General features: G+C 40.9%; 1 protein-coding gene across 2 annotated transcripts in view; it reads right to left on the bottom strand.

Annotated features, from left to right (window-relative positions):
• Positions 1–21,497, bottom strand: part of BMP5 (bone morphogenetic protein 5) — a 59,087-nt gene that overhangs the window by 4,306 nt on the left and 33,284 nt on the right. For both annotated transcript variants that reach the window (XM_079970524.1, XM_079970523.1), the window contains 4 exons: positions 19,493–19,641; positions 5,151–5,348; positions 2,111–2,187; positions 1,044–1,154 (listed from right to left, as the gene is read on the bottom strand). In XM_079970524.1, coding sequence (XP_079826650.1) covers positions 1,044–1,154; positions 2,111–2,187; positions 5,151–5,348; positions 19,493–19,641 — 535 coding nt within the window. The remainder of the gene's footprint in view (positions 1–1,043; positions 1,155–2,110; positions 2,188–5,150; positions 5,349–19,492; positions 19,642–21,497) is intronic.

Genomic DNA, 21,497 nt, shown 5'->3' with positions numbered 1-21,497 from the left:
TCAGGTTACAGACTCCGCTAACCCAGAAATATTACCTCAGGTTAAGAACTTTGCTTCAGGATGAGAACAGAAATCGTGCAGCGGCGGTGCTGGGGCAGCAGGAGGCCCCATTAGCTAAAGTGGTGCTTCAGGTTAAGAACGGACCTCCGGAATGAATTAAGTTCTTAACCCGAGGTACCACTGTACATATAAATTGGAAGATGACAGCTGGAGGGACAAACAACAGGTGAGGCAAGATATTAATGATCAGATCTCGGGACACTTTTTTCTTGCAAGTTTAAAATCAAGCTGGGTTGTGCTGGAACAAGGTGCTGTGGAAGAGAGTAACCTTTTTCCCTTTGATCCCTTTTCTTTAGTTCTAAATAGATCCCCCCACTAAAAGTGTTATCAGCTCTGCAGTTGGGGGGGGGGGAATGCAGGTACATGTTTTTTGGTCCTGAAAATGAATGACCGAGTCAAAATTTTAAATTATCATGGGAATGTTACTGTATAACAGTGCTTCAGGGGTTTCTTACAGAAATATGATTATGTGCTTTGTTTTAAATATTAATCTGCTTGGAATATAATGTTAAGTAGAGAGGTTTCTGGATATTTTCTTGCCTTTGTATTGAAAACTGCTGAAGCAGGGGAAGACATAAAGAAAGGGCAAGCCCAGAAAACCTGTGTGTGTGTGTGTGTAGGATGCTGTCTCCCAAATAATATTCTTACACTTAAGTACACTTAAGCAAAGCCCCGCTGGTATCCAGTGCCAAATGTTTTGCTTTTTTTCCCTTTAGACAGCATCAGTGAGGCTGAGAAGGGAGTCTTGCAGTTACAAGTAATAAGCAGAACTTGATTGGCATCTACAGCCACAGCAGGCACTGCAAGTTCCAACAGTTTGACTTTACCCCTGAAGGCACACACTTCCATTGTCTCCAGAGAAAGACTGATGCAAGCAGCTGATATCTATGAGATAATGTATTTACATTCCATTGGTTCAATTCAGACATAATTCCACCTCTTTTCCTGAATGGCACTCATTACATTTAGGGAGGCATACGTACCAGAGTCTGCACTATGGCATGATTTGTTGCATTCATGTGTGCATTGAGAGGAAAGGAGCATTCTCCATCACAATAAAAGGCAGCGTAACCCTCTGGAGCTATAATCCAATCCTAGGCAACAAACAAACAAAGTACAAACTCAGTACTTCCAATCTAAAATGATCTGTAGTTTGCAGGTAAGAGAGATACTTTAAGGAAGTTGAGGTGCCAAATGAGGGGGGGGGGGAATCAAACAAAAATGAATATTGAATTCCACCCAGAAATGTATACAGCAGGGATATCCAACTCCCAAGAGAATGCGATCTACTCCCACACACACACAAAAAAAAAATGGCAGTGATCTACCCATTGTAATGACCAAAGCTGTTGAGCTTTTTGGGGAGAGGAAGACCCAAAGTTGTTGCAGGGGGGGATCGATTAGGATCATGTGATCGACCAAGGATGACCCGCAATTGACCGGTAGATTGCAATCAACCTGTTGGACATCCCTGGTATACAGTAATGATCCCGGCTCTTCCAGGTCCTGGGTAGATGTCAGTGGATTAATATGTGTGAACTTTACAAATATTCCACCGTTGCTGCAAAGCATTGTACTGGCGATCTTCTGCTCTTGTAGCTGCCCATTGCTGTCAGTTCCTTAAAGGGGGGGGCAAGGTAGCAGACAGCTTGGTCCAGCAATACCACACTGGTGTTGGGAAGCTAGCAGAGCAACAGAACCCCACTGGCAGCTACTGACCCTTGCTTTGAAACTATTAGAGATAAACAAGGGACACTGCTGACAGAGTGAGATCCAACACTACTTTCCTGTCTCTAAATTGTTGGCATATCAATTTTCCATGAAACAATATTTATTAATCTGGGATAACTAGATTACCTGAAAATTGATCAGATACCTTCCTTTAGCAGCTCACCAAAACCAGCATAATTACTACGGAATGAGTTATAGACTGAATTTCAAGATTTGTTGCAAAGATTCATGTTTAACATCCCTCCTCCTGAATCCTAAGCACCAGTTGCCATTATTATTCTTTTTTGCTGTCTAAAATAGGATTGATCATTGCCCCTACCTGCCAGCCTAGGTCTCTGAAGCTCACGTACAGTTCATGTTTTTTACAGGCTTGTTTCTGCTCACTTGTGTTATAATCTGCAGAAAGGAAATAAAACGTATAAATACCTCTATGGTTCAAAGCATTCATTATTTCCTCCTTAGATATTACAAACATCTTGATATGAGTAAATAGCAGGAAACCTGCTTTTGATATATGAAGTGTTTCAGGCAATTGCATGTCATGCTGACTCCAGCTATTACTGACTACCGTAATATTAGCAGAGGAGCTTTAAAAGAATTAGATTAACAGCAGACTCCCATACATGTCTATTCAGAAGTACATCTCACTGAGTTCAATGGAGCTTCCTCCCAGGTAAGTAGATGTAAGATTACAGCCTCATTTCCCCTCAAAACCCGGGGCAGGCAAGAGGCTCAGTTGCAAAGGCATCATTGGGTGGGAGTATAATAGCAACTAAATAAACCTGCCACTAAAGTATGTCAGTTATGGGCATTCACCCTTTTCAGGTGGGTGGCGGTTGCGGCCCCTCACTCTCTGCCATCCCAGCAATTAGCTTGCACGTGTTTGCCAGCCATTTGGGAATTCCCCCAGTTGGCAGGACTTCCCGCCAGAATGCCAGCTTCAAATGGGCCAATCAGAGGCCCCACCTGATGGGCAGTACCTTGCTGTCTGGCAAGGCATTGACTGCTGCCATAACCAGCTATGATATGATAATAATATAATTGTAATTGCATGCCTGTTTTATTTTAAAAAACAGTAGCTAATTATATCCCCTTGCCAAAAAGCAAGCAGCATGATGGATTTTCATCAACCTGCAAAAAGTTTCATTGTGATCAAGGCACACAGACATAGGGCAGTTTTCATGATGCAAACGGCAATACAATAGAAAGAACTATAGGCTCTTCATCAACATCATGTATCTTTGTTGACAAGCCTCCCTGGCTACTCATATAGTTGAGTCTATTGGCATTTAATACAGTGAAAACATTATTATCAAACCCTTCTGGCTGTTCCAGTCTGTTCTGTGCGTCCTGCACCATACCTGTAGTGCTAATATTGCTGTAATTTCCCCTGTATTTACAATGAGTTAATAACCTTGACCATTAAGAGAAATGGGTATAAAATGTTACATACCTTCCACTTCTACTGATTTCAGTTTTCCAGAATGTTCATAGTCAAAAGAGTGTTTAAGTCTCTAGCTTACTTTTTATAATAAGAAGACAGATCAAGGAAAGACTACATCGTGAACTGATTTTCTAAGAATGGCAATGCATATTTTGTGCCCAACCATGTTAACATCTACTTGGTTACTGATTCTGTTTTGGCATCTTAATGTTCATCATTACAGCATTTCTACCATTATAAGAGTAATTCTGTCTACTTTGAGGGGCTTCCCTTCCTTGATTTCTGCTCAAGAGTTTTTCCTGAATAGGCCTGTCTATTAATCTTGCACAGAGGATGGGGAGAGAGAAAAATGTGCTGTATTTGCTGGCCGCTTTTTTTTGGGGGGGGGGGGGGAGTTAGACCAGAAACAGGAAAATGTACTCACCAGCTTTTTGGAAGTCCCCATCTCCCCATGAGTTCTGTGTGAATTTTTATTCAAAAAAACAAACAAACCCCAGACCCCTCTAATATATGTAAATATCATTTCAGCTTTCTCCACAGTGTTAAAATTGTTTTTAGCATTTTCATAACAGATGAGTGCTGCCCAGATATGAAAAAAAGCCTCAGCACACTTGATGTGAAACTAGGCATTCAATATCCTATCATAGGGGGAAGGCGGGGGAGAATTTGATCGCACACTTATTTAGAATGCAAAAAAAAGTCCCTAAATTAAATCCATATTCCTTCCTTACATTTCTGCATGTTAGAAGAGACAAATGTGGGATGCAATATTACATTGCATGGTAAGTGGCTAGGGTGACATTACTATACAGAATCTGGTGCCAAAGATCCAATTTCACTGACTAGGGATTCAAGGTCCATGTGCTTATTCTGCTAGGAATCAAAATCATGGGATATTGTGGCTGAATGAACTTTATACCCAAATAATTTAGGAACTGGAATTAGGTTTAGTAGAAAAATACTTTGAAGGGAGAACAAGGAAATTGGATATAAAAACTCCTAAATGTATCCATTGGCGAGCAGCAAATATTTGAGATGGGATTGAGTTTGTCTATATACCAAGGATTATTGCATGTTTAATTAAGTTATTACACATCTGGGCTGCAGTCATGTGCACATTTACCTATGAGTAAGTACCGCATGTCTGACTAGACATGTATAGAATTGCACTATTAAGCATGTCCCACATCAATAAACAGAACAAGTTAGGCTTTTGTTTCTCAATGGAAGTCTGTATTTAGGGTGAAATTTACACTGTTAAAATACAGCTTTTGAATGAATATTTGACTCAGTGAAAGAGCTACTTCTGTTCATTTAAAAAACATGACTGCAATATCGGTAACAGAACAACACCATGGAAGTTGGGGAAACTAATTGCATTGTATGAGGGAGAGAAGAGAAACCTAAGAGTAACACTTAGGCTGGTTAAACTCTATTGACTTCTGTGATTAAACCCCACTGGCTTCTATGGAAAGCAATGCACCCCTGGTTTAAAGTAATGGGTTTGACTGCACAATCACTTGTGCCTGAGAGGTCTATATGTCTCCGTCTGGCTTGTACTGGGTGGGTAAAGCCACAACTCTGGCTTACTGTTACGTGCAAACCTGGGAATGTCGGTTGTTTCACTGCAATGAATCATGGTTAGTAAACTATTTACCAATCGTGCTACATGCGATCTTGTGTTTGGAGCAAAACAAACTACAAACCCAGGTTCAGGATTGTAGGTTTTCCCTCCAAACACGAACCAGGAGGAGGAAAGATGGAACAATCTGCTAATTGTGGTAAACCATAGTTTATGGCTTACCATGACATGTGAACATGACCTTTGTGCTTCTCATTCTTTCTGGGGTGTGTCATTTACATGTTCTGTGTGTTCTCTACATGTTCTGTAGATATTATGCATTCTTTGTCTTACCCCCAACACTCTGCATTCTTGAGGAATCTTGCGGAGTGCTGGATTTGTTGCGGTTCTGATTTTTCTTTTTGTTGTTGGCAGCTCGGACAGATCGAAAAAGGACTTCGCTTGCTTTGAAGAAAGCAACCATGAATGGCTGTTTTGACTGAGGTCCATGCCGTCCTATAAGGCCGGCAGATTTCACGTTGATACTCCTACCTGCAAAATACATCAACATAAGCATATTTACCAAAACACAGGATAAGCTAAGCCAATTGGTGAAGGAGCAATGTTAGAATAACTCTGGAACATTATTATTATTATTCTGCTGTATTCAAAGTAGCACTGCATAACAGCTATCTAGAGTAGGCTGCCTACACACAGTGCCTCCATCTTGCCAGCAACCACTGTCAGTTTGTTGGCCCTGATCCAGCCCCCCACTGATTCCAGGCACTGGTCCAGCACTTACACAGATGTTATCCTGATATATGTTACAGAGGAACAGAGTTGTGTATCATTAGTGTACTGATGGCACTTCACCTCAAATCTCCCAGAAACCACCCTGGATGGCTTCATGGAGATGTTAAATGGCATCAGGGATGAAATAGTACCCGGCAGTACCTCACAGCACCCCACAGAAATACTCCCCAATATTTTTTTCTGAATTTGACCCCAGAGAGGACCAGAATCACTGTAAAACAGTAATCCCAATGCCCAACTCACAGAGCTGGCTCAAGAGGATACCCTGATCAATAGTATCAAAAGCTACTGAGAGATCAAGTAAGAATAATGGGCTTGCATTCCCTCTGTCCTTCTCCCAATAAAGGTCACCCAAGATGACAAAGACCTATCGATAACCAGGCCTGAACCTCAGTTGGAACAGGTCAAGGCAATCAGTTTCATCCCAAAGTATTTGCAACTGTTGAGACACAACCTTTCCCCCAAAAGGGACCATTGTCTCAAACCAATGGGCCCAGGCTTGATTATTTTTTCCTCAGGTGTGGTAGCATCACCGCTCCCTCCCACAAGCATACATTGACCACAGCTTGGATGCACCTGGTTGTACCACCTCAGCAAGCTTTTAATAAGCCAGGAGGGAGAAGGGAAGATGTTGTTATTCACATCATTGCAAACATCCCTTGTCCACTTCATCAGGCTCCATCCACTGAAATGTAATGTGAAAGGCAGATATGCTAGACGTACATAGAATAGCCTCATCTATTTTGATGATGTAGTGTAGTGCTAGAAGAGAAAATTGTGTGTATTAGAATCCCACATTGTGATGGCAAAGTAGTCAACTTTTTTTTTTGAAGCCACTATCCTCTTAATTTTAAAAAACAAGAATGGCAGATGGGGAATCCTGTATACTCGACACAAATCAATACGAAAGAGAAAGGCAGGCATCCTACATATTTATACTTCGAGTCATAAATAATTTCAAAGCATTACTCAAATTTCACCAAAAGCCTTAAGTATAGGTACAGCTGAGGCTTCAGTCTTTCAAGGAATAATATATAATAGAGGTTGAAATATGTACATGATTGACTCTAGTTTTACTCCCAGGGGGATGTACATATTTCTCTATAATATTTGTTCAGTCAGGACTGAGCACTACACTAGATTATAGACTCTGACCCTCCGGGGCAACCGGGGGTGGAGGAGTGTTGGAGGAAGGCGTTGAAAATGAAAAAAAGAGGGGGGAGCTAGTCACTAAAGCTGCATCCATATGAATTTCGAACAAATAAGCCCCCAGCTCTTAACAGAATTTATTTTGGCAGCCCGAACACCTTTGTGTCTCCACGTATTATGCTGAACCCTTCGTTCCGCCAGAAACCGAGACAGTGTCATGTGAAGCTATGCAGCTGTACAAGGGGAAAGCGTACAAAATTCCTTAAAATAGTAAAAGAAATTCTGAATTGCTAGCCTGGTTGGCAGCAACGTCCCTCTGATCTATAGCAAAGTAGGAGATGGGAAATGGTTAAAATCCTCTGAGAAAGAAGCATCTGCCTTGCAAATGTATCATGCCATTAAACTCAATCTCGCTTGAGAAAGAACTTACTAATAGTCATAGGAGTAAGCCTTAAACAAATAAGCATATAGGCTTCCCTTTTAAAGGCAAACTTACAGTGGCTCTCTGCCAGGGTCTATATTTCTTAGAAAAACTTCTATCATTGGCGTAAATGAAAGAGGCAGTTTGATTTGTGGTTAAGGCAGTTTCCATTCTACTTCCACTGTAACAAATGTATTAATTCAGCTCAGACTTCCTCCTCCTGGCAGCCCTTTTGCAGTAAAAAAGAGAAATTAGAAGTCGCAGCCAAATACCGTACCTTGAACTGACCCACTTCAATACATAAACACTTTTACAACATGTTTATTCAGGTGTAGCACTTTAAATTGCTTTAAGATGTTTCCAGTGACAGAGAAACCAGCAAAGGTGAAAAAAGGAGAACTGAGAAAGTTAAGGAGTTCGGGAGCGGAATGGAGTGGCCACATATTATGAAAAAATATATATGAAATAATTGCTGCTTCATGGAGGGGGAGAGTCTGGAAAGGAAAATATGTATTTGTTCAATTTCTAATTTCATTTAAATGATTGTGAAATAATATAGTGCAATTCATTGTTGAATGTGAAAGTCTTTAGCAAGTCGGATCTGGAAAACCTTTTACAGATTATTACAACCTGGACCAAACCACAGCGTTCCACATTTACCTTCCTTTTTCTAGGAGTCCTTCTGACAAGGCTCTCTGTTTTGTTCCAAGGACTTTCAATAATTTTATTTTACCTATAAAAAATTGGTATCTTACTGGCAGACATTTCAGGAAATCTATTAGATGTATATGTCCTGAATACTATAAAGGTATGTGTGAGACATTATTTTAAAGGAAGTTCACTTTGGTTTTGAAGGATAACCCCCCCCCCCCACACACACACACACTTTTGCTTCTCACAACCTAAGTTTTCTAAATTTACAAAAGTGTTTTTTGTGTGAGAAACAAAAGTGGGGGGGGGGTTGAACCTTCAAAACCAAAGTGAACTCCCTTTAAAATAATGTTTAATATGATTAAGTTTCCTGTTGGTTTCTTTTTAGATTTCAGCAGTGAGATGACTATTAAGATGCCACAAGCTAAGGTTTACTTAAGTCCTAAAGATATACAGAGATACTCTTAAAAATTAGTCTAAGCCCAAATACCCTTTGAACACAGAGGCAATTTATGTGACTCTCTATCTGCTGTTTACTTGATCTTTTGAACAGCCAAGGTAAGCTGCGAGAAACAGTTTTCCCCACCCCTCACCATAGAATTATGGCTCAGCACTTCTATTTTTCTACATAAAAAAACCAATAAATAATCATTTATATTTCAAAAGGTTTGCTCAGCAGTAAACTCCCAATGACTACCATTCAACATAGCTCCACGTAAGTAAATTTAGCATTATACAAGTTGATAATTCTGGAGAAAAAAGCATGTTACAATCATCAAAGCACTTAATTCAGAATTGCCCCATTGGTCTCAAAACTACTACAAAATTAGTGGTTTCATAACTGAAGGCTCAGCTTATTTATTATGGCCAGGATCCAAACAACCATGCAACTAGTTCCATGCACCCAAGGGAGTTTGGGGCTTGTGTTTTCTGAGCAGCAGACCCTCATGCCACATAGCAAACCTCTTTCGAACCAGAGGTTTGTGATCATGAGCCTGCTATTCAAAGGGAAAATGTTAAACCGAATGGGGCTTGCCTGAGGCACCTGGGTGGGTCTAAAGTAGCCATCAGTGTGTATAAATCAGTCAGTGTGCTTAAGTCATCTGATTATGGAATGCTTGCTAATAATTTTAATCAAATTCAGCTTGCTCAGATAAAAATAATGCATGTAACCTAGATCTGGGAAGCACATACAGGAATCACATGTAGTACCATTTTGGGATTCTAATTGACAAAAAACCCTATGTGTTTTGTTTGTAGATTTCCACTAGACAGTGTCCGAAAAAGCAGATGAGTCATTGCTGCAATCCATCCTTTCCCATGTCTGAAGAGTCCTCCCCACACATTGGAAGGCCTATATGAAGTGTGGAAAACAGGGGCCTTGTGTACGGGGGGGGGGGGGGTCGATGAGTTTCTGGCACACGACTCCATGTGCGTTTCTGGTAGCGAAATTCCACAGGTAATGAAAATTCTTTCTTTCAAAAGCAACCCTGATCAAATCATCTCTTTTAAGAAACTCACCCCAAACTACTAGCTGTTTGAAAGATGCCAAAATTGTGTTTGGTCACAATGGCAGGAGATGACAGGTTATGCCCAAGAAACTTTAGAGCACAAGTCTATGTGTGTCTAGGCAAAAATAAATTCCCACTGAGTTCAATAGGGTTCATTCTCAGGTAAATGACTACAAGATTGCCTTATTTAACTAGCTTCTGCACTGATGGCTAAATCATGCGTGCATCACACTCTGAAATCAGTAGACCCAATTACCTGGTTTTACACTGAGTTGCCATGGCCACTGTGGAGAGGGATACTGCAATTAGTCACCCACTACAGAATTGCATAAGCTTTCCAAAACTTGTGGTCGCGTTGCTAAAGTTCATATTGCTTTGGCTAAGCATAAAAAACAGCAACTTGCAATGATTACCTTAAATGCAAGGCAGGCATTACAGCTCTTAATTTTGTTTCTTTCCAGTCTAGATGCTAATGCAGAGAACTCATTCTCACTCATCCACTTGCTCAAAAAAAAATGCCCACCTCCTTACTTCTTTGGCTGCTGCTCTGACAGTGATCCGCTCTCCTCTTTCTCCTTCCCACCCTGATGCCTGGAATGCTGTGGCTGAGACAGTGGCATAGCATGGGTTGCCAGCAACCAGGGCCACACAGTGGCAGTGGATGGATGGGAAACAGATGGAGTACATATTCACATCACCCAGGAGATCACAGCACAGATATAAGAAAAGAAGAGTCATTCTGTTGTCTAGAGAGGTCACTTCCTGGTTCACATGGAGAAGTCGTTCTCAACAGAGCCCAGTGACAGAAGCACACAGCTGTATTGAGGCAGCACAAGGTGCTGAAGTTTTGCAGCCCTAACAATTTTACGCCCAGGGCAATCATCACTGTGCCCCCCCCCATGCTACACCACTGGTCTGAGATGCAGTAAATGCTCTATGTGTTCTGGACAGCAACACATATCTGGGGAGAGGGGGAGAGGCAGTGACATGCTCCCCCAGGCAGTGTTCTGACACCCGCCTGTCCCAGCATGTCACAGCCTGTCCCAGAGAGCCAGTGTGGTGTAGTGGTTAAGAGCTGTAGACTCGTAATCTGGTGAACCGGGTTCGCTTCCCCACTCCTCCACATGCAGCTGCTGGGAGACCTTGGGCTAGTCACACTTCTCTGAAGTCTCTCAGCCCCACTCACCTCACAGAGTGTTTGTTGTGGGGGAGGAAGGGAAAGGAGATTGTTAGCTGCTTTGAGACTCCTTAGGGTAGTGAGAAAGCGGGATATCAAATCCAAACTCCTCCTCCTCCTCTTCTTCTTCCCCTGCACTGCAAGGTCTGGGATAATGTCATGCAGTTGTGAAATATGTTAGAACTTATTTACTTGTCCCAATAAGGCCATTTATAAACATGGGGTATGAATTTATTTATTTTCTCTTGATAGGTGCACAAATTTATTCTAACTGCTGGGTGAAGAATGCCCTCTCAGTTTTGCAGCATCACCAACAAGACCACAATTTTTGGCGACGTTCTCAGGCGGTCGGAAGGGGGACGCCCAACTTCTCCTTCACAAACAATGCATCTAGAACAGCACCACTTCATGATGTTGTGGCAACCAAGAGAAGGGCTAATGGGAAAGGAACATGGTGGCCTGGCTAGCCACTAACTGCAAGTGCTCTGTGGTTTTAAGAAAGATGCTGTCCACCCTCATCTTTACCAATAAGCTCCTCTGCCTTCCCAAATTTTAAAACTTTCACCAGTCCGAAGGTTAATTTTTCTTCCCACTGTTCTCCACTCAAATCCCACTACAGTCAAACCTCGGTTCTTGGACAGCTCCGTTTTTTAACGTTTCGGCTCCCGAACGTCTGACACGGCTTCTGCTTGAGTGCAGGAAGCTCTTGCAACCAATAGGAAGCTGCGCCTTGGTTGTCAAACAGTCTTCCGGAACAGATTACGTTCGACAACCAAGGTTTGACTGTACCTCTGAAAGGCTCTAATTATTTTTTAAGCTGTTGGCTTGACAGGCAAAATGAACTTTATCCATCTGATTCTAAAGAAAACCATAAGCTGCTATAAGGGGTTTTTGAATTGCAAATTACAAGTGCATTTGCATGGAAGGAAATTCCTTGTCATTTTTCACCAATACTTTCTACAACTTGAAGGTAGCTATAGCTTTTCAAAACATTTGGCTAGCAAAAGAAAAAAGGGGAAAAAGGCCAAGCTGACACTACTAATTTAATTCCACTCCAAACCCAATTTCTTTCATTTAGTCTCGTTACACACTATATTTAATTTTGCCCATTGATGCGTAAAGAAAATACGTTTCGGGAATTTGCAAGGAAAACTCCCCACCTCAATCTGTAAATCTTTCTTCAGGGATTATAAAAGAGCTCAAACTGACATGCTGCTTAGGCCTTTGTAAGTCTGACATTGCCCAAAGAAACCATTTTCATTGATGCATTAGCACAAATAATTATCATGCCAGAATAATCTTTTCATATAATCTTTGTTATGGAGTAATAAGAAACAGGAGGAAGGCAAGCAATTCAGGGGAGGAGGAAAGGGATATGTCGGTGACCCAGGACCCAACCTTGGAGAGGCAGCAATGCAATTTCAAATGTTTCACATACCCCAACCCAAATGTTGGCTGCAGGAGGAGGGAAGGAAGGAGGGAACACATTTGAGACGTGTCTCTAGGGACACTGGATTGCTGGTGAATTCCAATGCAAGCTGGTCTTATCTGCACTGTCCAGAATCCACATATGTGTTGGAACTTGGTTATTCAGCATCTTTCACACACATGGAATCATAGATTAGTAGAGTTGGAAGGGACCCCAAGGGCCATATAGTCCAGCCCTCTGAATGTTCCAACACAGTTCTCAACTAAGAGAGAGAATTTAACAATTATACAGTGGTATCTTGGTTTATGAATTTAATCCATTCCAGAAGTCCGTTCTTAAACCAAGGCATTCTTTCCCACAGCAGAGGGGACTCAATTTACAAATGGAACACACTCAACAGGAAGTGAAACATGTTCTTATTCCAAGGCAAAGTTCACAAACCAAAACACCTACTTCCAGGTATGCAGCGTTCTTAATCCAAGTTGTTCATAAACTAAGCTGTTCTTAAACCAAGGTACCAATGTATTTAAAATTTTTGATAGAAAAACGTTTTAGAATTGCACAACTATGGACTCAAATGCACACTTCAATGCAGAAACAGATTGATTCCCACTCCTCAGCCTTCTGCAAGCCAGCTCCTCTACTGTGTGGCAGAAACCTGTTGCCCAGTCCCAAACTGCCTCATCTTTTCCTCCACCTGAAATATGCTTTGGAGGACAAAGAAATTGCATCACCAGCTGCTCCATCTCACCTTTAGCAGGGGAGGAGAGAGAGATGTTGAGAACAAAGGGGCTGAGTGGGAAAGCTGGGAATGTGAGAGTGAAGGACCAAGAGGTGAAGGAAGCCAGCTCCCACCAACACTTTCCACCCCATTTGTTAAATATCACAGGCTATTAACTAGTTAGAAATATGTGTGGCTGCCACTGGGACTTCCATTCTCCTAACTGCTAAACCATGCAGAGAGTTGTTAGGAGACCGCTGGTCCCCTGACAGAGCTCATGTTCGCAGAATGGTTTAACAGTCAAACTCCCTTCTCGGTTGGGAATTCTGGGAATCGTAGCTCTGTGAAGAGAATAGGGACCTCCTAAGAACCCGTAGCAACCTTAACAACCTACAGCTCCCAAGATTCTTTGAGGGAAGCCATGACTGTTTAAAGTGGTTTAGTACTTTTAAAAATGTACAGTGGTACCTCAGGTTACAGACACTTCAGGTTACAGACTCTGCTAACCCAGAAATAGTACCTCGGGTTAAGAACTTTACTTCAGGATGAGAACAGAAATCGTGCTCTGGCAGCACGGCAGCAGCAGGAGGCCCCATTAGCTAAAGTGGTATCAGGTTAAGAACAGTTTCAGGTTAAGAACGGACCTCCAGAACAAATTAAGTTCTTAACCCAAGGTACCACTGTATAGTGCAAATGGGCACCACGGTGGGATGCACGTATATGTGTAAGCTGTGCCATGCAACCTGTCCACCACAAAGGGTGCGGGTAGATCATGGTGGGGAAGTTATATGGGCCTTTACACCTCATCTCATACTATTTCCTACATGGGATCAGGGTCAGGGGTGCATAAACGAAAGGCTCATTTCTCCTTCCCACTGCTTATAGTGAATGGGAACCCATCTTTAAAATTCATTTGTTTGGCATTAAAAATGAAAGTCAAAAGAGCTACATTCCTAAGACTGAACTGTAGCCAAATGGTTTTAAAAAATAAAAATCCATCTCATGGCTAAGGTCAGAATTAGTAGAATTAATTTGACATAGTTGCTTTGGGGTTTATCTGTACATGCTGAAAATGATATCTGAAAAGCACTTTAAGGCAAACCTCTTGAAAGATTTATGAATATTTCAGGGGAATGTTTTACACATTCTTTCAGTGCGGCCTGACAGATTATTTAAAAAAGAGAAAAATGTTGTAATCATTGTAGAAAATGTGCTCATGAAATACTTGACCCACCATTCCAATTTAATACAGTTCCAGCTCTGAATGGTGTGTAGGAGTGTTGCTTTTTATCCCAGTTTGACTCATTTGTAATGAACACAAAAAGATGATAGCATGGAAAGTAAACAGGAATCCTTAATAAATGACTTCATTAAAGGAACGAAAAGGACAGTGATTTTTCAAACAAATGTACCTCTTTTTATATCTAAACGACAGTTATCTTCTGTATTAAAGTGATTCTGTATCAGCCCAGGCTCCCATTGATCACACTAACACTTTCTGATGTGTATTAAAGCAAGCCAAAAATGTCCTCAATCATTTGTTACACTGCATAATTGAGAGTTGTGTTCTGTGCTATACATCAGTGGAGCCCAGCAGCATCTGAATCATGTCCCAAAATGTTTACAATCTCTTTTATACACTGAATAAGACGTATATTCAGCAGGGCTGCAAAGAAAATTTGCTATTTATAATAAATGGGAAATACACAATGCAAACTTGATGGGCTACTGTGAATAGACTCCACAGGGGGAAACACACTGGTATTTAAGAAACTATTGCAAACAAGAGATTAAATAATAGCATTCAGGAACAGGCTTGCATAAATAGAAAACCCAGAAATAAAACAGAACTAGGCCTAGACGCCAGAATGTACAATGTGCTGTATAGCATTTCAATTACTTTGTGTGATAAGCATCAAATGAGAGGGGACAAACAAAACTGAAAACTCACAACAACAGCATTCCCTTGGGACAGTTCTTACACTGTGAAACTCTCAGATTAGATGCCTCCCAAATTAGATGATTGAAATCTGTAATCAGATCTCCTGTTACTTTAAATGTTTGGAGAGAGAGAGAGAGAGAGAGAGAGATTGGAACCGAGACTGAGAAAATAAATACAGCTATGGAAGCAATGGGAAGGAATATCTGTCCCCCCACCAATTTCCTAGTGAAAAATTCTCCTCTTAAAGTTGTTATTTGCCCCTGCAGGGAACACCTACAGATATTTTCCTAACAGATCAAACAGCACCTTCAGGAAGGAAAAGTGATTTTCATCAAGAAAAATGATGGGTAGAGGAGAAAGACTAGCCACCTGCCCCAGTGGTCCCACAGTGGCTTTTAACAAGAAATCAAAGAGATGGTGATCCAATCACAGTTCTCCATTGACTCATCTACTTTGGCCTTTAGCCTCACCCATTAAAACCAACCCATTAGCTAACACTGGAATGGATTAATCCAATGGTTCCTAAACTTTTCTTTCCCACTTGATAATTGCTAGGGATCTTGGCAGACAACTCAATGATTTTTATGCCTGTTGCAGGAACTGTAACGCACGGTGCTAAATCCTGTATGGTTTTTAATTTCCATTTTGCAGACATGCCATGAATGAAGGAACATAGTTTGGGAACCCCTGGACTGATCCACATCTTCATAAACCTTACAGCTCTAGACTTAAAAACAAACATAATATTTCGATGAATTTCATCCTACATATTGAACCGACCTGGACCCTGTGATCATCAGCTGAAGCCCTTCTTCATGTGCCTTCTCCACAAAAGGTCTGGATAGTGGCAACACCAGAGTGGGCCTTTTCTGTGTGGCTCCCCACTTGTGTAATGCTCTCCCCAGGGAGACTCACCTGACACCTTCATTACATATCTTCAGGCACCAGGCAAAAAACGTTTCTCTGTAATAAAGCCATGGGCTGATTAAAATTCTACGCACTTTAAAATGTGCTTGTGGGAGAGGGAAAATTGGTTTGTTTTTGTTTTATTATGTATTTTGTGTTTTCATTTTGTATTTTTATGTTATGAACCGCCCTGTGATCTTTAGATGAAGGGCACTATACAAATTAAATAAATAATAATAAAAATACATATTGCTTTTCAGCAGAAGCATGTTGTTTCCTTACAACCTAAAAAAAAAGGTAAACCACAAAAGCAGACTTCAGTTTCTTTTGTTCTATTTTATGTATCAAAACACAGGTGCTGATACACAGGATGTCAAAAATCTTAAAGAATGTTCTGTGTATACGAGAAAGGAGTGCAAGATATTTCTCCTGTCCCCACAAAAAAAAAAAAAGTTTTCTGAAGCTACATACATTTTACACTGAAATCAGTAACTTGCCTCTCATGTCTTGTATCAGTGTAAGAGTCATCAACTCTCCTTTAAGACCATAAATGTTTTTAGTCACCAAAAGCCTAGAATGTAAACTTCAAGGTACCCAGTGGATTATTGGAAAGAGATAGGCAGACATTAGAAGGGAGAATTAAAACAACAACAACATGATCCTTTCTTAACTTACTGCAGCCCTGGGGAAACTAAATTGTATGTTGACAGCTTCCATATGTGTTTTGTTGCTCTTTGGACCTACAATTCAATATAAAATGTGGTTTTAGCAGAAAATCAGCTACATTTCATTCAGAAATGATGCTTATGATACAAAATATCATTTTTTAAAAATGGATTCCAATGCCATGTGGCCTTTTGTACTTTTCTCAGCATTATCGGGGGAGAAACATGAACTATAACAACCAGACATTTTCCCATAGAATAGATGTTCTCAATATATGGTTATTTCATACCACATATTTTTCTTTCCTGCTCCTAGTATAACAAAGGATTTATAGTTAAGAGCCACAATCCCAAAGGAAAGCCATAAGGAATTTGTTTTAATTCAACAAGACTTAAGGACCAAAGCTCACAGCAAAAGTGATGGGGCTGAAATCTAGGTTACACAGACAATGTTGCAACTGGAAGAGGCAGTCCCTGGCTTTTGTCAACGGTATGAGACAAGCTAACCAGTGATCTGGGTGTGTGGTAAAGCCTACATTCAGAGCAGAGTGCATGCCTATTTGCATACTAGATCATGTCACCCACATTTCTCTATGCTCAAAAGACTACAAAAACTAGCACCAAAAGCCCTCCAGCACCACATCAGATATATTTCAGTGGAATCTGCTTCTGTTTCCCTTTTGCATGAATGGACACTTCAATTGCTTGAAATTTCATTTAAAGATTAGGTAAAACTGATGGAATGTTGTTGTTGTTTTTCCAAAGGCCCTTTCACAGGACCACTGTATCTGTGGTGACTCACAAAAATGCCTGTCTGGTTCAGCTTCTTGTCAGTTGCCTGGGGTCACCGGCCACAACAGGATCAAGCGATTTCCATATGTGAGTTTTAATTATCTTTTCTGATCATGTTATAAAGCACAATTAACCTGCTCAGAAGTTTTTAAGCAGCAAGCCCAGGCCCAATTGCTGTGTGCATTGGACCAAAGTCAACAGTACATTTTTTTCCTCTTTACTGAGGTTTTCTTATGTCTATTAATTTAATTTGAACCGTCAGGATTTCCAATGGTAGCACCAAAACCAAAAATAGAGTTTTCAGTTTGTGTTCTGGCAATGCAATCATTTGACTCCTTTGTTAGTATCTATACTAACATATTATACTGACCTTATTCCTAGCTAGCCTATTGGAGTTTATTTGGGCTTTGAGCCATTACCTTTCTTTGTAATTGATTAATTAGGGTTGCCGTATTTCAATAAGTGAACTTTCTTTTTGGCAAGGAGAAGTTTTTGAGATATTTAAAAATTTTGCACTTCTGACATTTAAGTGATTTGCGCCCGGACACCGTTTCTGACGGCCGAATCCTGCCTATGTCCAGGAAACTCCAGACGAATGGCAAACCTAAATTAATACTTAGATTATATAGGCAAAGGACCCCTGTTTACATGAATTCAGTTGCACTGCCATAATCCTGCACAAATCAGAGCCACTGCCCAGACAGGAGACTTATGCAAGTGCATGTCTGAATTGCAGCAAAAGTAGGACATTCTGCATGTGTTCCCTGCATTAGTGAAAACACCATGACTTGCAATGTTGTACTCAGTGCTATTTTTCTATTTTTAAAAAAGAGGTGCTGGAGCTCACTATGAACGCCTCCCTTATAATGGCAATGGTGCCCATCTGAGAGGAACTGAGTTCCGTTGAGTTCAGGGTTTAAAAAGCTGTGGTTGTACTGGTGAAAGAGCTACTGCATTTTGTTCACCATCTCCAAGGTTACTGTAATATCTTTTATCCAATATATTATGTGCCAATGAACTGCTGGGTTAGACGACAAAACTACCACCAGCATGGAAAAATCAGTCGTTTTGTTTTCTCTCTATTTCCCATTTTTTACAGCCTTAAGTTCAGTTTTCCAAGGTTCCACATCAGCTTATGAATTAAAAAACAAAAAAGTCTTCACAAAAATTGATTAGCATTTTCTGCATTTCTAATATACACATTTTCTATCCAATTTTGTCATCCAGACATATAGAATGTAACAATCTCTGATACTCTGTCTCTCTAAGAAGAAGAGAAAAAGAGTTTGGATTTGATATCCCGCTTTATCACTACCCTAAGGAGTCTCAAAGCAGCTAACATTCTCCTTTCCCTTCCTCCCCCACAACAAACACTCTGTGAGGTGAGTGAGGCTGACAGACTTCAGAGAAGTGTGACTAGCCCAAGGTCACCCAGCAGCTACATATGGAGGAGCGGGGAAGCGAACCCGGTTCACCAGATTACGAGACTACCGCTCTTAACCACTACACCACACTGGCTCTCTAACCCCAATGCCGAGGGTGTTGTCAGGTCATTCCTTCTAACGCATTGCCTCTTTAATTATATATTTAATTTTTATTCCACCCTTTCGCCCAAAGGAGTCCAGGGTGGCAAATTGTAGGCAAATTTTAAACAATGCTTGCACACCTTACATCAGTAAGTAAAATAAATGCAGTATTTCCCCATTACTAGAAGAATCAGTCCAGCTTACATTGGCCATTAAGAGCTATGTGTGCATTTCCGTTATTCCCAATCAGCCCTCCCTCCTTGCACATTGCAAGTTGCTCATGATCTGGACCAAGAGGAAGCGAGAGAGAGAAAGTTGCTGTTAAGCCCAGTAGGGTTTCCTTGTCATGTGGCCATTGGACCTTCACATGGAGGATTGTAATAAAATCACAGGACAAGAGGGCATACAGTCCATAAAATTTGTATAATTCATGGACCTTATGCAGCATAGATATCTACTCTGCCCAGGTAAATATAGTATAGTTCATAAGGGAGTCAGTAACTGGAAGCCCCAGTATAAAACCTGGCCTTCTAATAGCTGCAGCCTTCCCCATCCCTGCCCCAAGAAAGAGAGCAAAGAGATCTGTGGAAGGAGGCCTAATTATAGAAATGAAACTTGCTAGCTGGCTGCTGTGCAGGAGTAGAAGTTCAAGGATAGGTCTTGTCCCTCCAGCACCTTAGAGTGGCCACCCAACAAAATCAGTTGCTGGCTTGGGATCTATGCTACATATAACACCAGCTTCATAACACCACTGTCAGTCATCACCAGAAATGGGCTGCTTTGGCACAGTAATACATGATGCAAAGGATCTGTATAGTAAGTGGTTACACATGTCAGTCAGATTCCCACGTGGAGTCACATGAATTATGTTTACAGAGTCTTTCACACATTCTAAAATGTAGAGCATCCCACAAGTGCGTAAACGACAGGAAAACCACCAAAAAATGAAAGAAAAATATCTATTTTGGAATGAGTTATGTAAATGTAGCTTACCATCCATCATTTCTGCACAGAGCTGCAATCCTAAATTATTCTGTGGATTAATCACCCAGTGATTGCTGGTCACAGTGATGTCAAACACAAGCCAGCCAACGTCAAATGCTTGAGCCCGTCTTGTATCTAACAGAAACAGGTCTGCGTCCCTAGTTTAGAAAATAAAGAGATAACATTTAGAAACATTTAGACTTTGCTTCTGCCAGTAAAGCGTTTGTCCTGGCGTTGCAGCAGCAATGCTGAAAATGGGTGGATGACATCACTGACATTTCTTTTGGAAATAAAGGCTGTGGTCCACAAACCAGAGAACTTCAATCTTAGTTGTCGTCGGTGATTCATAAACACTCTTCATTTCTCTTAAGGGAAATCTTTTCTGTATTGTGTCTGTTAGCTGTGCTCTGCTAGTTCCATGTAATATATATGCAATGAAGAATTTCAGTGTGTACATGAAACATCTATCTTTGATCGAGCAGAGGCTTCTATCAGTGAAATGGAGGCAGTTTTCTCACTCCTTCTGCATTTCCACACATGTCCCCTCCCTCATCAGTTCCATGATTATTGAGGGACCCTTCAGAACCATATGCAGGTGGAGGGACGAATCAATCAAACTTGCCTCCTTCCCTGTTACACTGCTGGAAACCTCTGCTGGATCAAAGAGCCTTCTGTCGGTGCACAAAGGATGTCATTGGACACAATCCATAGAAAATAACAGAAAAGCCCTACACGCATCAGGCTTTTGAACATGCCAATGGTATTTTGAGCAGTTTCCCCCTCCCAATGATTATTAGGAGAAAAGTTATATATTTATTTGGTTTACTGTGGGGTCCAATGAAAACCACACTGAAAATCAGGTCAATTAATCTAGATAGGACTTGTAGACATTAGAGCCTCAACAGCAAAACCTTTTCCAAACTCGGTCAGTAGTTTAGATGTTTTAGCTCTATAGCTCACAGATATTTCTGGAAACACCAAACCTAAAGATCATCACTTCGCCCACTTCTTACTAATGGAATATTTGCATTAAAAATTACTTATGGTGAGGAGCGTGGATGTGGCAAATCTAATCTTAAAAGTTAATTCATGGCTTAATATGCCCAACAAGCTATTCCACTCACACACAAAAGTCTTATACAGTGTATAGATTAAGAAAGTAAATGTAGCTCTTGGTTCTGTAAAAATAAATAAGAGTTGAGCCATATAGTATATCCCTTGTTGCAGTTAAATTAAACTTGGCTTGTCGTATTCATATTTCAGGGCAATGTGTGTTTTTCAAAACTAGCCATTTAAATTGTGCATGTAATTCCTACATTTGCTCATCCATAACGGTTAACTTAACTAATCATTTACATGATGAAATTGGAAAATTGGATACCTGTGAATTTTCCTTCTGGCACCCTCCCTGGGCAGCAGTACAACAGATGGGTTGTTCAAGCTTCCAACCACTAGGAGAAAAAGACTCCAGGTAGAGGCTGAAAACAGACATGCTGGTATTAGGAACCACGGCTCTGTTTTGAATCCAGATCTATATAACCTATTTTTCCAAACTTGCCAGGCTGTGTGGGTATGATGTAAAAGGCACTTGCTGGGCTCACATGGACTTTCTCCAGGGCTTAAATGAAACTACACACTGTGCAGAGGTACAAAAGAATAAGTGTTAAGAGCTGGGTTGAACTTTCCCCTTCATACTTCACAGAAAGCCTAGCATCCCCTTCTAAAGGGCAAATGAAATGCCATAGCACCAGCTTCTATTTATTCCCACGATTATGCACAGAAGCTTTAAGTTCTGAGCACACACCCCTGGGAGAAAAATGCAAAGTTCTGTGGTGATTTAGGCCTATTTTTTTTAATGAGGTGAGAAACCTGTGCTTGGGCTATCCCACCTCAGGATACAGATTGGAGGAGGGGTATCACATGCTCCTCATAAACACCTAGCATCTCAAGCTTGTAGCCTAGCCATCCCATAAACATGCTTGTTTTCTAAGTGCAGGGAGCGTTTCTGTGTGAA

This window comes from Podarcis cretensis (assembly GCF_951804945.1).
Source record: "Podarcis cretensis genome assembly, chromosome: 3".
In the NCBI taxonomy this organism is placed as follows: Eukaryota; Metazoa; Chordata; class Lepidosauria; order Squamata; family Lacertidae; genus Podarcis; species Podarcis cretensis.
This window is presented reverse-complemented; position numbering and strand designations above follow the sequence as displayed.